Source organism: Mandrillus leucophaeus, unplaced genomic scaffold, assembly GCF_000951045.1.
Source record: "Mandrillus leucophaeus isolate KB7577 unplaced genomic scaffold, Mleu.le_1.0 Scaffold342, whole genome shotgun sequence".
Classification (NCBI taxonomy): Eukaryota; Metazoa; Chordata; class Mammalia; order Primates; family Cercopithecidae; genus Mandrillus; species Mandrillus leucophaeus.
This window is the reverse complement of record NW_012103610.1, coordinates 1,882,554-1,901,181: the sequence shown is the minus strand read 5'-3', so window position 1 is coordinate 1,901,181 and position 18,628 is coordinate 1,882,554. Positions and strand designations below refer to the sequence as shown.

At 40.6% G+C, this 18,628-nt stretch overlaps 1 protein-coding gene across 5 annotated transcripts in view; it reads right to left on the bottom strand.

The window, feature by feature from the left end:
* The window catches only part of DLG1 (discs, large homolog 1 (Drosophila)), a 292,696-nt gene extending 275,443 nt beyond the window's left edge, over positions 1-17,253 (bottom strand). For 3 of the 5 annotated variants that reach the window (XM_011988970.1, XM_011988973.1, XM_011988974.1), the window contains exons 1-4: positions 16,367-16,526; positions 15,131-15,180; positions 14,296-14,427; positions 2,335-2,501 (exon numbers count right to left, since the gene is read on the bottom strand). In XM_011988970.1, coding sequence (XP_011844360.1) covers positions 2,335-2,501; positions 14,296-14,427; positions 15,131-15,149 — 318 coding nt within the window. In that variant the 5' untranslated portion in view covers positions 15,150-15,180; positions 16,367-16,526. Of the gene's footprint in view, positions 1-2,334; positions 2,502-14,295; positions 14,428-15,130; positions 15,181-15,620; positions 16,065-16,366; positions 16,527-16,995 lie in introns of those variants that run through there. The other 2 variants (XM_011988972.1, XM_011988971.1) reach the window with 2 other exon arrangements.
* Between the last annotated feature and the right edge of the window lie 1,375 nt (positions 17,254-18,628).

The window sequence follows — 18,628 nt, the reverse complement described above, 5'->3', positions numbered from 1 at the left end:
TGTTTATGTATGTGTACATATATATATGTGTCACACTTTATCCATTCATCTGTTGATGAATATTTAGACTGATTCCATATCTCAGCCACTGTGAATAGTGCTGCAATAAACATGCGGGTGCAGGTATCCCTTTGCTATTCTGATATCCCTTCTTCTAGACAGATACCCACTATTGGGATTGCTGGTGGGCAGTTCTAGTTTTAGTTTTTTTGAGAAACCTGCATACTGTTTTCCATAATAGCTGTAGTAATTTACATTCCCACCAACAATGTCAAATATTTACTGTCAATGATTACACTGATTCAGCCATTACTTAAACAATCTTCTATAAAAATAAGTAAATCAAGTATAAGAATTCTGGGCTTTATAATCAAAGGTATCGTAAATCAAACAATAAAAAACACTAGTAAACAATAAGTCAATTCTCTTAAAGTTTAACATATTTTTTACATAAGCAATTTTCTAACTGAGAACTAAGACAATAAATGTGAAATAACTGTCTTAGTCCATTTTGTGTTGCTACAGCTGCATACCTGAGACTGGGTAATTTATGAAAAACAAAAAATAATTTCTCACAATTCTGGAGGCTGGGAAGTCCAAGATCCAGGCATTTGATCTGGTAAGGGCCTTCTTGTTGCATCTCAACACGGCAGAAAGCAAAAAGGTAAGCTAAAATGCTAAACTTTTTGTGGAGGCTCTTTTTTTTTTTTTGAGATGGAGTCTCGCTCTGTCGCCCAGGCTGGAGTGCAGTGGTGCGATCTCAGGTCACTGCAACCTCCACCTCCTGGGTTCAAGCAATTCTCCTGCCTCAGCCTCCCTGGTAGCTGGGATTACAGGCGCATGACACCATGCTCAGCTAATTTTTGTATCTTAGACATGACACGGGGTTTCACCATGTTGGCCAGGCTGGTCTCAAACTCCTGACCTCAAGCAATCCACCCACCTCAGCCTCCCAAAGTGCTGGGATTATAGGCATGAGCCACCGTCCCCAGGCTGTGGAGCCTCTTTTATAAGGGCCTTAATCCCAAGAAGGATGGAGGAGTCCTCATGGCCTAATCACCTCCTACAGGCCCACCTCTCATTATTTTCACACTGGCAACACCTGAATTTTGGAGGGGACACATTCAAACCATAGCAATAACTGATTGAAGACATTTTAAAAATCTATTTGCAGCAGACCTCAGAAATGAACTATTATAAAAGCAAGTGATGTATTAACCCATGGAAATGGGAATTATCCTGGAAAAAGTGATAGGGAAAAAAAAGCATAAAGAAAATAAGGATATACACAATAAACATTATACTCTCTAATCAAAAAGAAACATACAAAGTCTAGGATTAATAAAGAGAACTGTGAGCTGGGTGTTAAGAGGCCTGAAATTCAAAGGTAGAATTGCCCAAAACAGCTAAATAAAGTGGGTTAAGTCGTTTTATTCTGGATCTCAGTTTCCTCATCTTTAAAATGAAGACAAAGGGTCAGATGTGCTCTGATTCTTCCTGCTCTAAAATTCTATAGTTCTATGTTACTTAAAACTGAGAAACCATCTGGTTTCTTTACCACAGTGCTAGCTATCTGGCTGCGGCCTACCACCACTTTTCCCTGACTGATTACTCACCAAACAGAAACACTGCATTTTCCAGGCACTGCCACTATCTTACACCAACTAGAAAGGACTAGATTCAAATTCAGACAGATAACTACTTTCAAATGACTGATGCTTCTTGGGCAGAATCTTCATTACAAAATGCTTCATACCTCCGCTATACCATATCCAACTGGGCAACAGTGTAACACACAAAAACAAGTATTGCTAAGACAGTTACGAATACTCAAAGAAATAGCTTTAACTGCGGAAAATGCAGAAACCAAGGCTGATGCTCAGGTTTACTCTTCAGTCTGTAGTGAGTTTGAATGCCATCTTTCAAGCCAATAAACAGAGATTCCTTGAGATAAATGGGTACAACTTAGCAGCCCAGACCACAAAACTATATCCTATTTCTAGGAAAGAATACCAGAGCAAAACCATCTTTTCAAAGTACCATTTTCATTTCCATTTTAATTATCACACAGATGAAGCCTTGTTGAGGTCTATCATGCAAAGAACTTTTTAATAGTCTAAATCAAGTATTTCAGACCTCAAACATTCATAACATTTTAAAACAGGGGCAACAGAGAATCTGAGCTTTGCTTTTCAAAAATATTTTAACCCCATTCTTTTTATTATAAATAATACTTCCACAAAATAAAATATTATTGTAATAAAATGAAGAAACACAGTAGTACAAATAAACTGATCACTAACAAACAGCTTCAGAACAGATTTTCCATCTTACCTCCACACTAGGGCTAAGGCTGCTGGGCAGTGTTTCTGAAGTCACAGTAGAGCTTGGGAGGCTGGAAATTTCCCAAGTATTCACAGGCTGAATTGGTTCGGACAGCTTAGAACGATCTATACATTTTGGATTATCCAGTAAGGTCACTTCATAAAATTCTTGAATATCTAGAAGAAGGAAAATAAAAATTCAAAAGTATTTCTATTTTCTAACTAAATTATGCAATGCTTTAACATAACTCAAAAGCACAATTTTTACTCTAGATTCATAAATTAATTCCCATCGTATAATGTACTTAAACAGTGAATATTATTTCATTACATCACAATCATATCAGAACCTGCAGGGCACAGTATAAAATTCATAGGCTTTTTACACTTTAAAGTCAGGGCTTGGTTCAAATCCCAACTCCATCACCAACCAGCTACAAGTTCAGGCAAACTACTTAACCTCTGGTAACTTGCCTCTTACCACTGTGAATTGTTTCAAGGATTGAGTATAATATATATAAAATGCCTACCACTATAGCACCGAATGGGCTCCTAACAGACGGTAGCTAGTATCATTATTGTGAATTCTACAGATATGAGTTATTACTGTTCACCACCAATATTTAAGCTGGGAATGTAAATCCCTCAAGTGGTTTTAATTGCCCTTCTAGCCAAAGCCAAAGCCAAAAAAAGAGGAAATTAAAATCAAAGAACCAGAAGGGCTTTCGGATATCCTCTAGTCTGAATATTTTATAACAGTAAATTAAATATTTTATTCTTTAGAAACAGTAAAAGTCATGACAAAACTGTAAAATAAATGATAAATTTATAATAGCCCAGGATTTTTAAAAGATCAAATGACTTTGCCAACAGCTAGAATTATAAGAACTTAATACATTAACACTAATTATTCACGCTATTCCAAAGCTATTATGTAGCAGTTATATAATACTTAGATTCACCACACTCAGTTCCTTATTCACCAACTTGTATAATTTTGGATTTTTTTTAAAGAGAAGGGAATAGTAAAAGTGGGCATTATCCTGTATAGAATAATTCATAATAACTGTAAACAACATTTAGACAGAATAACTTATACTTCTCATTATTTTGAAAGCATTAGTACTTTTAAAAAACAAACTTCACAAAATAGAGACAAAGTTAACTCCCTTTTCAGTTGTGTGTGTGTGCTTTTCTGTTTTGTTTTGTTTTTTTTGAGACAGAGCCTTGCTCTGTCGCCCAGGCTGGAGTGCAGTGGTGTGATCTCGGCTCACTGCAACCTCCACCTCCCAGGTTCATGCAATTCTCCTGCCTCAGCCTCTGAGTAGCTGGGACTTCAGGCACGCGCCGCCATGCCTGGCTAATTTTTGTATTTTTAGTAGAGACAGGGTTTCACCATGTTGGCCAGGCTGTTCTCGAACTTCTGACCTCAGGTGATCTGCCTGCCTCAGGCTCCCAAAGTGCTGGGATTACAAGCCTGAGCCACTGCACCCAGCCCCCTTTCAGTTTTAATAACCAGTGGAATTGCAAAACTTTCCAAGTAAAGGGCTGGTAACAACTAATGCTTGTACAGTGAGGATATTAACCTACCTCACGGGGTGTTAAGGATATTATATACACACATACGCACACACACACACGACGCACTATACACACACGCACACACCTACATCACACTATGTAAAACAAATTCCAACTATAGCAAAACAATGCTTCAAAAGTCACATCCCTCGGGTTGGGCGCGACGGCTCCCGCCTGTAATCCCAGCACTTTGGGAGGCTGAGGCGGGTGGATTGTGAGATCCGTGATCGGGAGACCGAAACCATCCTGGCTAACACAGTGAAACCTCGTCTCTACTAAAAATACAAAACATTAGCCGGGCGTAGTGGTGGGCGCCTGTAGTCCCACCCAGCTACTCGTGAGGCTGAGGCAGGTGAGTGGTGTGAACCTGGGAGGTGGAGCTTGCAGTGAGCAGAGATCGCGCCACTGCACTCCAGCCTGGGCGACAGTGAGACTCCGTCTCAAAAAAAAAAAAAAACAAGTGTAAAACCTAAAACTATAAAACACTAGAAGAAAACCTAGGAAATAGGGACCCCTGCTGTATAATACCGCAAGAGTGGATACACGTGTCAAAGCAACAAACATGCACATCAGATTTGTCAATGTACAATGCAAAGAGTGACTACTAATGTATAGACCTTAGCTAGTAACAATATAATAACATTGGCTTCTCAGTTTTTTCAAATATATCACACTAATGCAAGGTTTCTTTTTGTTTTTGAGATGGGGTCACTCAGGCTGGAGTGCAATGGTAAGATCATGCCCATTGCAGCTGTGATCTCCTGGGCTCAAGCAATTCTCTCATTCTGGCCTCCTAAAGTGCTGGGATTATATGCATGAGCTACCTAAGCCCAGTCTTTTTTTTTTTTTTTTTTTTTAGAGACACAGAGTTTCACTCTGTCACCCAAGCTGGAGTACAGTAGCGCCTTGACCTCCTGGGCTCAACGAATCCTCCTACCTCAGGCTCCCAAGTAGCTGGGAAGACAGATACATGCCACCATGCCTGGTTAAATTTTTTTTTTTAAAGACAGGGTCTTACTACGTTGCTCAGGCTGGTCTCAAACTCCTGGGCTCAAGGATCCTCCTGCCCTGGTATCCCAAAGTGCTGGGATTACATGCGTGAGCCACCACACATGGCCTGCAAGATGGAAAAGGGAAGTGGGGGTTCCGGATATGGGAACTGTACTTTCCACTCAATTATTCTGTAAATTCAAAACTGCTGAAAAAATCTATTAATGTTTTAAGCTGCATGAGGGATAAATAACAAATTTATATTAAAAGGTGATCTCATACTCTTCATCAAGATAATTTCCAAATGTATTAAAAATTACAATGTTAAAAAAAGTCTTGAAAGAATTTGAATACAGGTGAATGTTTTTATAATCTCGGGAATAGATTATAATTGTCTTGGGGCCTAGAGTATCGGGGATGTCTCCAAATGTGTTATTAAGGGCAAAAAGCACTATACTGATAAAGAAAAATACTGATAAATCTAACCACATATGTGTATATAGATACATGTTTTCTTTAAAATCCACGTTTAAAAGCAAATAACAAGGGAAGTTATTTGCAATTTACATGGCAGAGTTGATATGCCTAATGTAGATTTTATAACTCTAAGAAAAAGGAAAAAGGAGGAGGAAGGGGCACAAATTAAACAGATAATTTACAAAAGAAATTAAAATAATTAAAGACTTTCTTACATCTTTGGTTATTTCTTTAATCAACAAAATGCACAATAAAACATAAAAATGACTAAAGGTATATACCACATATCAGAGTAGAAAATATTTAAAAGATGGCTAATACTCTATTGTTTAAGGTATGGTGAATTAGTCATTCTTCCACATACTTCCTAAAAAATAAATACAATATTCCTAAGAGTATTTAACAAATTACATCAATAGCCTTACAATGCACACTCCCTTTGACCAAACAATTCATTTCTAGGAGTTTGTCCTACAGATATAGTAAAGAATTGAAACAAAAATGCATATGCAAATACGATATTTATAATTCGCAAAAATTACAAACCTAAAAGCTCCCAGGATACCATTAAAAAACTACAGAAACTCTATATAGGCCGGGTGCGATGGCTCACACCTGTAATCGCAGCACTTTGGGAGCCTGAGGCAGGCAGATCATGAGGTCAAGAGATTGAGACCATCCTGGCCAATATGGTGAAACTCCGTCTCTACTAAAAATGCAAAAACTAGCTGGGCATGGTGGCACACGTCTGTAATCCCAGTTACTCGGGAGGCTGAGGCGGGAGAATCACTTGAACCCAGGAGGCAGAGGTTGCAGTGAGCCGAGATTGTGCCACTGCACTCCAGCCTGGTGACAGATCGAGACTCCATCTCAAAAAAAAAAAGAAAAAGAAGAGAAAAGAAGAAAATCTATATAAAGTCATTTAAAATAGTACAAATCTGTCCGGGCAAAGTGGTTCACGCATGTAATCCCAGCACCTCAAGAGGCTGAGGCGGGCAGATCACCTGAGGTCAGGAGTTCGAGACCAGCCTGACCAACATAAAGAAACCCCGTCTCTATTAAAAATACAAAATTAGCCAGGCGTGGTGACACGTGCCTGTAATCCCAGCTATAGGAGGCTGAGGTAGGAGAATCACTTGAACCTAGGAGGCGGAGATTGTGGTAAGCTGAGATCACACCACTGCACTCCAGCTTGGGCAACAAGAACAAAACTCCGTCTCAAAAAATAGTAATAATACATACATACATAAATAAAATGGTACAAATCCACTGACATGGAAAGACATTTGTTGATACACTTTGGAGGATAAAAACAGTCACAGAAATCATACTATTCACACTTATACAAATACAACTGTGGTATACCTCCCCCACAAAAAAGGGCAACCCTGTCTACCCATTAAGTGACAGCCACAAATAAAGAAATGAAAAGGAAGAAGATTCTTCCTTTAGGTAGTCTAAGTTTTCATGTGCCTCTCAAAATGTGAGCATCATGCCATATCTCACTGTGCTGAGTGTGATTCTATAGTTACGTGTTTTTAGTACAAGAAGTCAAACAAGCCAATGGCTTCACCTAGAGCTCAAGTGAAGAAATCATTCCTTTCCACTAGAGGAAAAAAAAATTGTGCTGTAATTAACAAGTGTTAAATTTCTGAAGGATTTTCAGGGATAATCTTAACTAGATGAGATTTTTCACCTTACATGCTGATTTTAAATATCAATTCTCACGCAGGAAACAGCTGTTTTACTTAGGAAGTTTGTTTTGCAAAATGAAGGTAGGTATATGTGTGTATACACACACACACCCACACACACACATACAAATAACACTCTAGGATATTCATCCCATGGATGAAGCAGGAGGTAACCTCTGGTGTGAGGATTTTCTTGTTTATGGCATTTTACATATAATAATCTGATCTCAAATGTTTTATATAGAACGTGCATCATTGTTATAATAAATTTATTTTGTAGGGTTGCAGGAAAGGCAACTAGAAAGCTGAAGAACATTGAAATATAACCCTACCATTTCAGAGGAAAAAAATTCTATCACTTCATTGACTAAAAGCAAGTATGATTAGTCATACAATACCCAATTGAGTAATCAAAATTAGTATCATCAAAGGGTAGATGACATACTAAGATATACTACAATCGTCAAATCTACTCAAGCACAAATACTCTTTCTTCTAAACCAATGTTCATTTAAAAAGTCATTTTTGATCCTCAGAAGAATATCCTATAAAATTTAAAAGTTTGTGTTATTGTTTCACACACTAAAAAAAGGAACGATATCAAGCTAGTAGGCAAAAATAAATTATTTCAACACTTTAGACACTATTAGACTAACAATCATACAGTACTCACAAGCATATTCCGTAAAACAAGGTGTGTACTAAAAGGAATCAGAGCTTCTCAGAGAAATGGCTGATTCCAGGGCTGGGGCAGGAAAAGTACAAGATAAACCTGGAACATCTTGTTATGCCAAAAATTAAGGAAGTGCTCCAAAAAATGATGAGGGCATGCCACAAGGACGCAAGCTTGAAAGGGCCCCCACTGGATCACTCAGAGCACAAGTATCATTAAGGATGGTAATAAATGATAAGCCATTGAAAAAAACAGGTATCCGCAAGTTCATGAAAGATACACATTAAAAAAAAAAAAGAAAAGAAGGAAGGCTCTTGATTAGAATAAAATGCAAAGTGTTAACTGGTAATCCTAGAGGAGTGTTACTGTTAGAAATCTTATTTTTCAACAACCATATTATAAACTGGTGCACATAAGAATCATCAATGGATGCTAAATATGGGTGGAAATTTCGCTAAGGAGTAGGATATGTACATGGTGTTCAAGTGTCTCCCCTGCATATTGCCTATAAGCCACAAGGGGTAAAAAACATATAGGATACAGAATTCAGACGACACCCAACTAGGTAATCAAAATCAGTATCATCAATGAAGAGCAGATGATTCTGTGTACCTCTGGATGTGCAGAATCCTAAGCCAGATATATAACCTGAACCTAATCACAAGCAAACATCAGACCAACCAAAATGAGAAAATTATATTAAAAAAATAAGAGTGGAAGGAACTGCGTTTTTCAAAATCATCAATCTCAGCTGGGCACAGTGGCTCACACCTGTAACCCCAGAACTTTGGGAGGCTGAGGCAGGCAGACTGCTTTGAGTTCAGAAGCTCAAGACCAGCCTGGGCAACACCCGTCTCTACAAAAAATTAGCCAGGCATGGTGGCTCACATCTGCAGTCCCATCTACTCAGGAGGCTGAGGCAGGAGGACGGCTTCAGCCTGGGAAGCAGAGGTTGCAGAGAGCCACCACTGCACTCCAGCCTGGGTGGCAGAGCGAGACCCTGTCTCTAAAAAAAAAAAAAAAAACAGTCAGTCTCATAAAAGAGAAAGGCCGTGAAAATGCGCCCTAAGCAGAGTAAAGAGACATGACAATTAACAACAGTATCTGGTCCAAGTCTGAATTCTGTACTGAGGAAAAATATGACCCTACAGAGAGGAAACGGCTTAGAAGAAATATTTAGATGCTTTTACAACTCTGATTCCAAGGTTCTAAAGAGAATTCAACCAGATTCAACATAATCAAAACACTGCTTCAGAATAATAGTAAGCAAACTATCAGCAAAGAAATAACTCAATCTAATTAAATCAAAACCAAGTGAAAAGTTAATAAAATTCTCCTTCAATCTCATAAAGTTTTAGCCAACGATGTGATCCATATCCTGTTTTCCTTACTCAAATCTAGTCTGCAAAGTTACACACACACACACACACACACACACACACACACACACACAGAGTTAGCAAGAGACTAAAAGGTAACAGTGGGACCAAAACAAAGCAAAAGAAATCTAAGAAATATTGATCAGAAGACCTCAAACCCTCATTACTAAACACACTTCTTTCAAAATGTGTGAACTCCATCATCAACATCATTTCACCATTGTAAATATTTTCCTTTCGAGTGACAAACATTTAAAGACTACTAACCCTAAAGATCACACTATCTGTCTTAAACATGCTTGTCATTTAGTATTCTTTATCAGATTAAAACGCTTGGTTCTGAAAAACAATGATAAAGAAGATCCTAATGGTTGACGGTGAGAAGTATCTATGGATTCAGATTAGTTGAGTTCAATTTCTGGCTCCACAATTTACTATCTAAGGGTCCAAGGGCAAGATTGGTCATTCCTCAGTGCTTCAGTTTTCCAATCTATAAAACAGTACAAACACCTCAAACAGGTGAATGTACACCTCATAGGATTGCAATGACTAAATGATATACTTCTATTAGCACACAGAAAATGCTCAATAAATGATAGTTATTATGTTTTACATACACTTGAAGAGGAGTCACATACTCACACTTATTAGGATGGCTATTATCAAAAAAAGAAAAGAAAAAAATGAAGTATTGGCAAGGATGTGGAGAAACTGGAAACCTGTGTACTGTTGGTGAGATTGTAAAATGGTACAATCACTATAGAAAACATTATGGCAGGTCCTCAAAAAATTAAAAATATAACTGCCATATGATCCCACAATCCTACTTCTGGGCAAATATCCAAAAGAACTGAAAGCAGGGTCTTGAAGAAATAATTGCACACTCATATTCCTAACAGCATTATTCACAACAGCCAGGAGGAGAAGGTAACCCAACTGTCCATCAATGAATGGATGGCTGGATAAAATGCGGTATATACACACAACGGAATATCATTCAACCTCAAAAAGGAAGAAAATCCTGTCAACAGCTGTCAATGGACGGCCAGATAAAATGCGGTATATACACACAACGGAATATTATTCAGCCTCAAAAAGGAAGAAAATCCTGTCAACAGCTGCAACATGAATGAACCTTGCCAACTCTACACTAAGTGAAACAAGCCAGTCGCAAAAAGACAAATACTTCTATGAGGTTTCTAACATGATCAAATTCACTGAAACAGAAAGTAGCACGGTGGCCACAAGAGGCTAGGAAGTGAGAGGAAAGGGGAGCAGTTGTTTAATCGGTACAGGATTTCAGTTTTGCAAGACGAAGAAGTTCTGAAGACTTGTTTCACAACAATATGAATACATTTCATGCTCCTGAACTGTACATTTAAAGATGGTTAAGATGGTAAAGGGGTCATATTTTGAAATCTAGTATCCACAAATAAAGATAGGGCAAGGTCCTTTTATAAGGGCTAATGAAACTATTAGAGTTTAATAGAGTAGCAACAAATGAACTGGTAACTAAAAAACTCATAAATGGACAGTATTATTACATAATCCACTTTCATTTTGAAGTATCTACAGAAATAAAACACTGCGTTAATATAAGCTTATTTATTGCAGACAAAATATGCAAATCACATGACGCAACTTACTCGTCTCTAAAGCCAGCCTAATCTTGGACACTGATTTTTCTCATGCACAAGGAAAGCAGATGAGTTCTCCGATCCCGTAAGAAATAACTGCAGGGGTTTAGACTGGTATGAAGTCTCTAGGGACTACCAGTGTCACCTCAGATCCCAGACACCTTAGAACCATGAATGAAATGAAACCACTATGGACCTGAACACCTGGGCTCTGATGATAATCAAACCATACCCTGTCTACTCACAAAATTTTCAAACTTAAGTACAAAAAACTGGAATACAAAAGCAAGTTTTCAAATTGTTCTCACCTAAATCACGGAATGAAATTAAGCTGACTTTATTTTCCTTTACACAAAAATAATCAGCAGGTATGTTTTGGGAGTACATTTTAAACAAATGTGCAGTTCATGGACTTTTGTTAAGATATAACTTTAAATATTCAGCTCTAAAGAAACAATATATCAGCTGAAACTCAAAACTTAATAAAAACTTCTCTGTTTTCAATAATTTTTAAATCTTTAAGCCATCCTTCAAAGATACTACCAAGAATCTATCAACACTAGAACAATGATTTCTATATTTAAATTGCAAGTATCAATTATAAAATGCACTATTTCATGTGTCAGAACACAAAAACACTGTCAATTAAAAATGACATATATCAGATATTGAAATATTTAAAAATTGGTATTTTAGAACAAATATAATACAGTATGTACATGCTTGTCCCTCTGAATAATCCAAAAGTACAGGAACCTAATCTATATATGAACTACAGGGGGAAACACCAAAACCCCTAGAGACTCACTCGAACTTTTTAAAATGAATGAAAAGTCAATATAAACTACCAGTTCAAAGAATCAATCAATAAATGATCAATGCAGACTGCAAATTCAAAGACACTCGGCATCCCAAACAGATAACTAGGTAACTTACTACGGCCTAATCAAGTGACTTCCAAACCAAGGAAGTCAAAACTGTAAGCACTGACTGACTTTCAAACAGCTCAGGCTGTCAAGACCCCTGTTCTCCTTTAATCCAATGGTCCACAGGTACCAACTCAGAAGATAGAGTGCCACTTACTGAGAGAAAAAACCTTTCAGTAAGTGGCACTCTGTCTTCTGAGTAGGATTTTTCTGCAAACATTATGGACACGATGAACTGGTTTAGCTTAGGGCAATTTACAAATTTACAGTACATTTATGACACTTTCAGAACAATGGTAGAGTTGCAAAATACAAAGAAAATCTTATCAGACTAAACATTTTCAGACTAAGTATTAAAAGCTATTCAGGAAACACGAGAGAATGCATTTATAACTCAGTAGTATCAACAATGAATTATAGAACGGAAACACACAGAACCTCTATTAAAATGTATCTATTTCAAACCTCCTAAAATATATTACTTTTCTTACACCAAAATCTGATATAGTACCACATCCTATAAAACATTAAATATAAGTAAATCTTAATGTCAAAGTAAATTCACAACCAATGAAATTATGCAGAAGATTCACAAATATAAACTTAATAATTAGAAAGCTAATTTTAGGCTAGATGCAGTAGCTCACGCTTATAATCTCAGCACTTTGGGAGGCCGAGGCAGGTGGATCACGAGGTCAGATCGAGACCATCCTGGCTAACACAGTGAAACCCCATTTCTACTAAAAATACAAAAAAAAAAAAAAAAAAAAAATTAGCCAGACGTGGTGGTGGGCGCCTGTGGTCCCAGCTACTCGGGAGGCTGAGGCAGGAGAATGGCATGAACCCAGGAGGTGGAGCTTGCAGAGAACAGAGATTGCGCCACTGCACTACTACCTGGGCGACAGAGCGAGACTCATTTCAAGAGAAAAAAAAAAAACAAAACTCTATCATAAGAATACACACATTCAAAACAGCCAAGGCAGAATAGGTCAAAAATGTCTCTGAATATAGCAAACCCATCCCCAACCTAGACAGAAATATAAATGTAGATTTTGTTATTTCACTAACGATTTAATTTTCTTAAGTTGCTGCCTTCACACAAAGAAAAGTCTGGAGTCTATCTATCTATCCATATCTATCTATTCATCTCTCTCTCTCTCTATATATATATACACACACTGTATATAAAAACATGTACGTTTTTCCGCAACAGTAACCGCACCGAATTACTAGGCTCAGTGTTGATTCAGAAAACAAATAACTAAGAAATGCTTTTTGCTGTTTTTCCAGAGGAATCCAATTTGATCATCCAGTTTGACCCTGAACCTCAGAAATTCAAATGTGTAAAAAATGTCCATCAATGTAGACAAAACCGGCAAAATGTTAATAACTTCGGGAGCTAGGTAACAGTTAAAAGGCAGTTCATTACACTGTGCTCTGTATTCTTACGTTTTTAAAAGTCTACTAAAAATGTTAAATTTTTAAAAATTGTTCAGGTGCATAAAGTGGTCTTTACGAAAATCTTTCATTCTAAAACAGTAGAGAGCATCCGTTTACCAATAATGTATTTGACAGGACACACTGACTTGAAGGTAGTCTTCAAATCACACCAACAATTACTCTATCAACAGACAGATGTAAGGCCATATCTGCCTGGAAGTTACTGAAAAAATAAATGTAATACAATTAAGTATATGTCTCCTTACGTTAAAATGCTATATAGTTGAAAACCTAAAAAAAAAACAAAAAACAAAACTTCATTCTTGGAATTGGAAGGGACAAACTTTCTAGTTCAGTAGTTTGCAAGCTTTTTGAGGTACCTGGACAAAAGAGCCAGATAAGTCACCTTGTTTTATACCTGGGAGATTACACACAAAATATTAGATGATGCTTTTAAAAATGATTTATCCACTTAAAAAAGGCTTTAAACCCATTTTGCCATTTCACCAGCTACATTCTACAGCTTATATGGTGGCGTAGAAAAGATTAAATGACTTTTATAATATCACTGAATTAGTGGCAAAAGAACTCAAGACTCTTGATTATTTGTCCAATTCTCCTTTCAAACAATGCGCCACTTCAAATTAAGTTACAATTAAGAATAAAACTTTCCATTTTCTTGCCTGTAAAATATGATTATTAGACAAGATCACCTCTAAGATCATTTTTCAGGTCTAAAATTCTGATTCCATGAATGCCAAGTTTAAACAGAAGTCTATATTAAGGGACTGAATGTTCTTACACACAGCAGAATCCTTCACACACTTTCAATGACTTCAGAGACATACAAGTCAAATACAAAAGCAAGCTAACAGTAACTCAGTCATACCTTTTAGGTCCTGAAACATTTTTGCAACATCTTTTAACAGTTAATGCTATTAAGCTGTGAAGCAATGTTCTCAAAAGCCACTGAAATGATACTGAAAGTTTTTTGGTTACTAGGTATTTTAGGAAAGGATACTGGCCTATGAAAAACACACACGCACTGAAGATGTTCAAGTTACCGAACGCCTCATAGAGAATTAAGTACATCATTTTCTTAAGTTTAAAATAACTGAATCAAGAGGAGCATAAAGCCTAGCTGGCATAATAGTTACAAAGTTTTAATTCCCACCTATTAAAGCCTGAAAGAGGTTGCTCTGAAATATGTTAATAACCCGTTCTATGGAACTTCTGAGCTGTCTGTCTTCAGTTTGGCTTAGTTTTGAACGATATTCTTCCAAAAGGTGCAATGCTCTCTGGGTATCTGAGAAGAAAAAGCAGAGCCTGATTAAAACTCTCTATTTACAAAAAAAGTATCACACACTAGTGCAAATAATTCTGCATGACACCTAAACAGTTCCTCAAATCCTTCAGGTCAACTGATGTCACTATGTTCATGTACACATATTCCTTAGAATGACCAAAAAATAAAAAAAAATTAAAGACAAGAAAAATTTAAACATATATCACATTAGAAAACGGAGGAGAGTGAGCAGTTTGGAATAAATACGTACTGTTAGTTTGCCAAAGTAAAAGATCAAAGTATTAGCAACAGTTTCAGATTACCTGATATGCAAAAGCAGATAATCTACAATTTGTCATTAAAATCCAAATTTTTAACATTTCAAAATACAAATCCTTAGTATCCCACGGTTGCCCACAGAATAGTGCTTAGTAAGAATGATGAAGTGAAATACTAAAACACCAATGCAGAGTTTTTAAGGACATCTGTGGGGGGGGGGGGGGTTAATTGCCTCTCTTAATCACCAGAGAAATGTTAAGAAAGTTTAACAAACATTTTCCTGTTTCCATCTTCTGAAATGATGTGAGACTTACATCCCCTAACCAATAAAGCTAGGACCGTGCTGTCTCATCAAAGTTACACAAACTATTCTAAAACAGCAATCAAAAAACTGACATATGGAAAAGCCAAGTGACATCAACAGAGTTATGGAATAAACTCTCACCTTGCTTCCGGACCGGCATTTTTCTCCAGAATCAGGAAGAGGGCACACACCTTTAAAAACACACAACAGAAAGGAAAAAGGATAGAATCATGTTAAACTAGCATTTCCCCCTATCGAAATAGAAAACCCTCGCAGCCCCATTGGAAAACCCCACGTTCCAAAGTTTTACCAAGTCAAAGCAAGAGTCTCAAAACGCAGCAGTTGTCTGTCAATGTGGAAAGCTTTTCCCTGGAGTGGGTACCCCTCCAAATTAAGAACACAGAGAAGTCGGTGTTCAAACTCTCCTCGAAAGCGTCCCCCTCCCCAAAGAGCGTAGACCTGAGGCCGCCTCTTCCCCCGGCACAAGTATCCACGCTCCCCACCTGCTACTGGGGACGGGCCGGTGAAGCGCTCCGACCCTTGGCCCCTGAGCCAGCAGCGGCCGCAGAGCGCTGAGAGAGGACCGGCGAGACTGGCCGCCCGCCCTGCCCGGGCCCCCTCCTCTGCTTGCCTTTCTCCTTGCTCGCTGCCTCCGGGCTGCTCCAGCGGGGGCCGGACAGGGCAGCGGCCGCTCTCCGCGACGCCCTCGCGCCCCGCATGCACACCTCCGCGGGCCCCCACACCTGCGGCGCCGCCACAAAGTTCCCGCGAGCGGCGTGCGCTCGGAACTGGGGTGCGTTCCGGCCAGACTCGGAGCAGCTCCCCGGCCCGGCCCCGCTCCACGTACCCCCGCCCCGCCCGGGGCCCGAGGAGCCCAGCGGAGGGGGTGAAGGGACGGGGGAGGAGCTCCCTTGGGCCGCCGCACCCCCGCGGCCTCTTCCTCCTTCTAGGTCGCGCCGCCTCCCCGCTCGCCGCGGCCCACCGGCCCGCTCGCCCAGTTGCCGCCTGCCCGCCCCACCCCCGGAACCTCGCCTCCTTCCGCGCCCCCAACCGCTCTCCCCCTAAACTTTCCGCCAAGATGGCGGCCCCCGAGCTGGCCTGCCGCGCTCCCACGTGACCGCCTTCCCGGCGCTCTCAGCCAATGGGAAGTGAGGAGGCGGCTCGCGCCGAGCCCCGGGCTCCCCGCGCTGCTACCTTCGGGTTGGAAGGGGGAGGCGGGTCGCGAGAGGGCTGGGGAACGGAAGGGGGACCCGGGGAGCATCCTGAGGGAACCTCCTCGCTTAAAAGGGCGGCCGCTGAAGTGGCTCTGAGGACAAAGGAGTTAACACGCGGACTCCACAGGTGGCCCGGGGTGGCCCTGGAGGAGCCCGCCTTTACCTTGCCCGAGCCCACCGGCGTGTCCCGCAGTTCCGAGCTAAACGCGCCAGGCCGGGAAGGCTCGGGCTGTCTGAAGAGAGGCGTGACCTCGCCTACACCAGAGCCAAGGCGCACATTCCGAGACACCCCTTAACCTCATTCAACACGTGCCGTTTCCAACTCCGCTGCTGAGAGAGCGCCTGGCGACCCCAGGGGTAGATCCCACCGGGGAAAAGCCGCCTTAAGGAGGAGCCAACTGCACCTCCCAGGGGGCGGGGAGGGCGGGGCCTGGGAGAGGGAGAGGGAGGAGTTCGGGGAGGGGTGCCAACTCTGCATTGCCTTCCACTCCAGGCTGCTTGTTAAGTTCCTATTCGTCCCTTAGTAATAGGCTTGGCGGGAGGGGGTTCATTAAAGAAGGACATGTAAAATAGAGACACAGGGTAATTTGGCAAGAGTTTGAGGGTTATACTACAAGATTTTTAAGCCTAAGTGATAAATTCCAAGTATGGTATACTTAAGGGTGGGGAGAGAGGTTTGTTCATTCCTTCCTTCCTTCCTTCCTTCCTTCATTCATTCCCCCAAGCCTGCGTCCCAGCCCGGTCAGCATCGCAGGTGTTACCCAAACGCTGACGGTCCCTTTAAGAACTCACCTGGAGTCGCGCCCTCCGAAGCTGAGCCGCCCTCGGCCAGCGCTGCAGGTTTAAGTTTCGAGCGCACCTGCGAGCGGAACCGCGGGCCGGCTGGGACCCCGCTCCCGGGCTGAGCCACCCAGGTTATAGAAGGGGAATCTCGGGAAGCTCTCCAAGTCACTGCCCAGGTCTTCGAACCTCCTCTGGGTGACAAGGACCTCCCTATTCGGAGGTCCAGAGAGAACTTGCCCAAAGTTACCCCGAGTGAGTGACAGAACTGGAAACCCGGAGATCCTGTCTTTCAAAACCGGAAGGCTCTTCCCAGTAAGCCTGACGGCCTCTGAGGCCGTATCCATTGGCCACTAAAGGGAAGGCCGAGGAACCTCGTATTGTAACCTTAAAGCTACTCGCAGGTATACTGACCACTGGTTGAATTTTGGATTGCACCTTAGAATCCTAACTTATTGTAAGGACCCACTGACTTTAGAACCTGTCTAGGACAAGGAACCGAGGTCCAGAAAAGGGAAGCAACTTGTCCAAGGACGTAGAAGCTAATCCGTAACAGAGCAGCCCAGAACTTAGGTCTCCTAGCTCTAGTCCAGGGCTCTTTCTGTTGTGATTTTGGACAACTTGACAGAGAGGTATGTTGGTATGTTGGCAGCAGACCTCTGTGCTTTCCCAGATCAAGCATCCTGGGATCTTGAACAACAGTTAAAGCAACATTGCATAGAGAAGATGGGATAGAAGGGTCAAACAGTCCTGAAAGCAGGGGTGTCCTAAAAGCCAGGAACTTAACAGAGGGATGGAAGTTATTTAATAGTGAAAATGGCTCATGGCATGCATGATACTCTCAAGATTTCATTGATGGACTGTGAATGGAATGGTTGCAATAAGAAACCGTTCTAAGAATGGAATCGCTTCAGAATTCAGGAGAAAGAGGGAGGGAAATTTGCCCTCTCCCTTGATGACATTTATTGTTCATATATGTTCACTTGCTAGGAAACGGGGATAGAAATAAATAAGATCCAAGTCCTGCTCTCAAGGATACACAGCCTCGTAGCAAGTGCACAAAGGCCAATGCATGTCTTCCCAGGGGACACTGAGGAGTCAAAAACAAAATTTGTGTGAGTTCTCAATGTCATCCTAGCCTTCCCCTAAAAGCAAAAAGGAGGAAGAGGAGGAAAGAGGACATGTCCTTTTTCTTGTCATTCTGTGCGACAGCCCTGTTTGGTTGTCAGCAGTGTCCAAAAGCAGCAGTGAACCTAGCACTTGTTCTACCCGCTAACCTAAGGTGCAGGTAGCAAGTGCCTAGCAAATGAACATATATGAGCAATGAATGAAGGTTCTTTACTCTTCATTCCTCCTTTCTACCCATCTTTATTAGTTACTTATTGCTGGATAAAAAAATTCCTCAAACCTTAAGAGTTTAAAACGTATTCGCTTAGTAACTTAAACAGCGATAAATAGTATCTCAGTTTCTGCATGTCAGGAATTCAGGAGCAGCATAGTTGGGTGGTTCTGGCTCAGGGCGTTATGATGTTGCAGTCAAGAAACCTACCAGGGTTGCAGTCATCTGAAAGCTTCAGTGGGACTAAGGGAGGCTCTTTCAACATGGATCATTCACACAGCTAGTAAGCGGATGCTGGCTATTGGG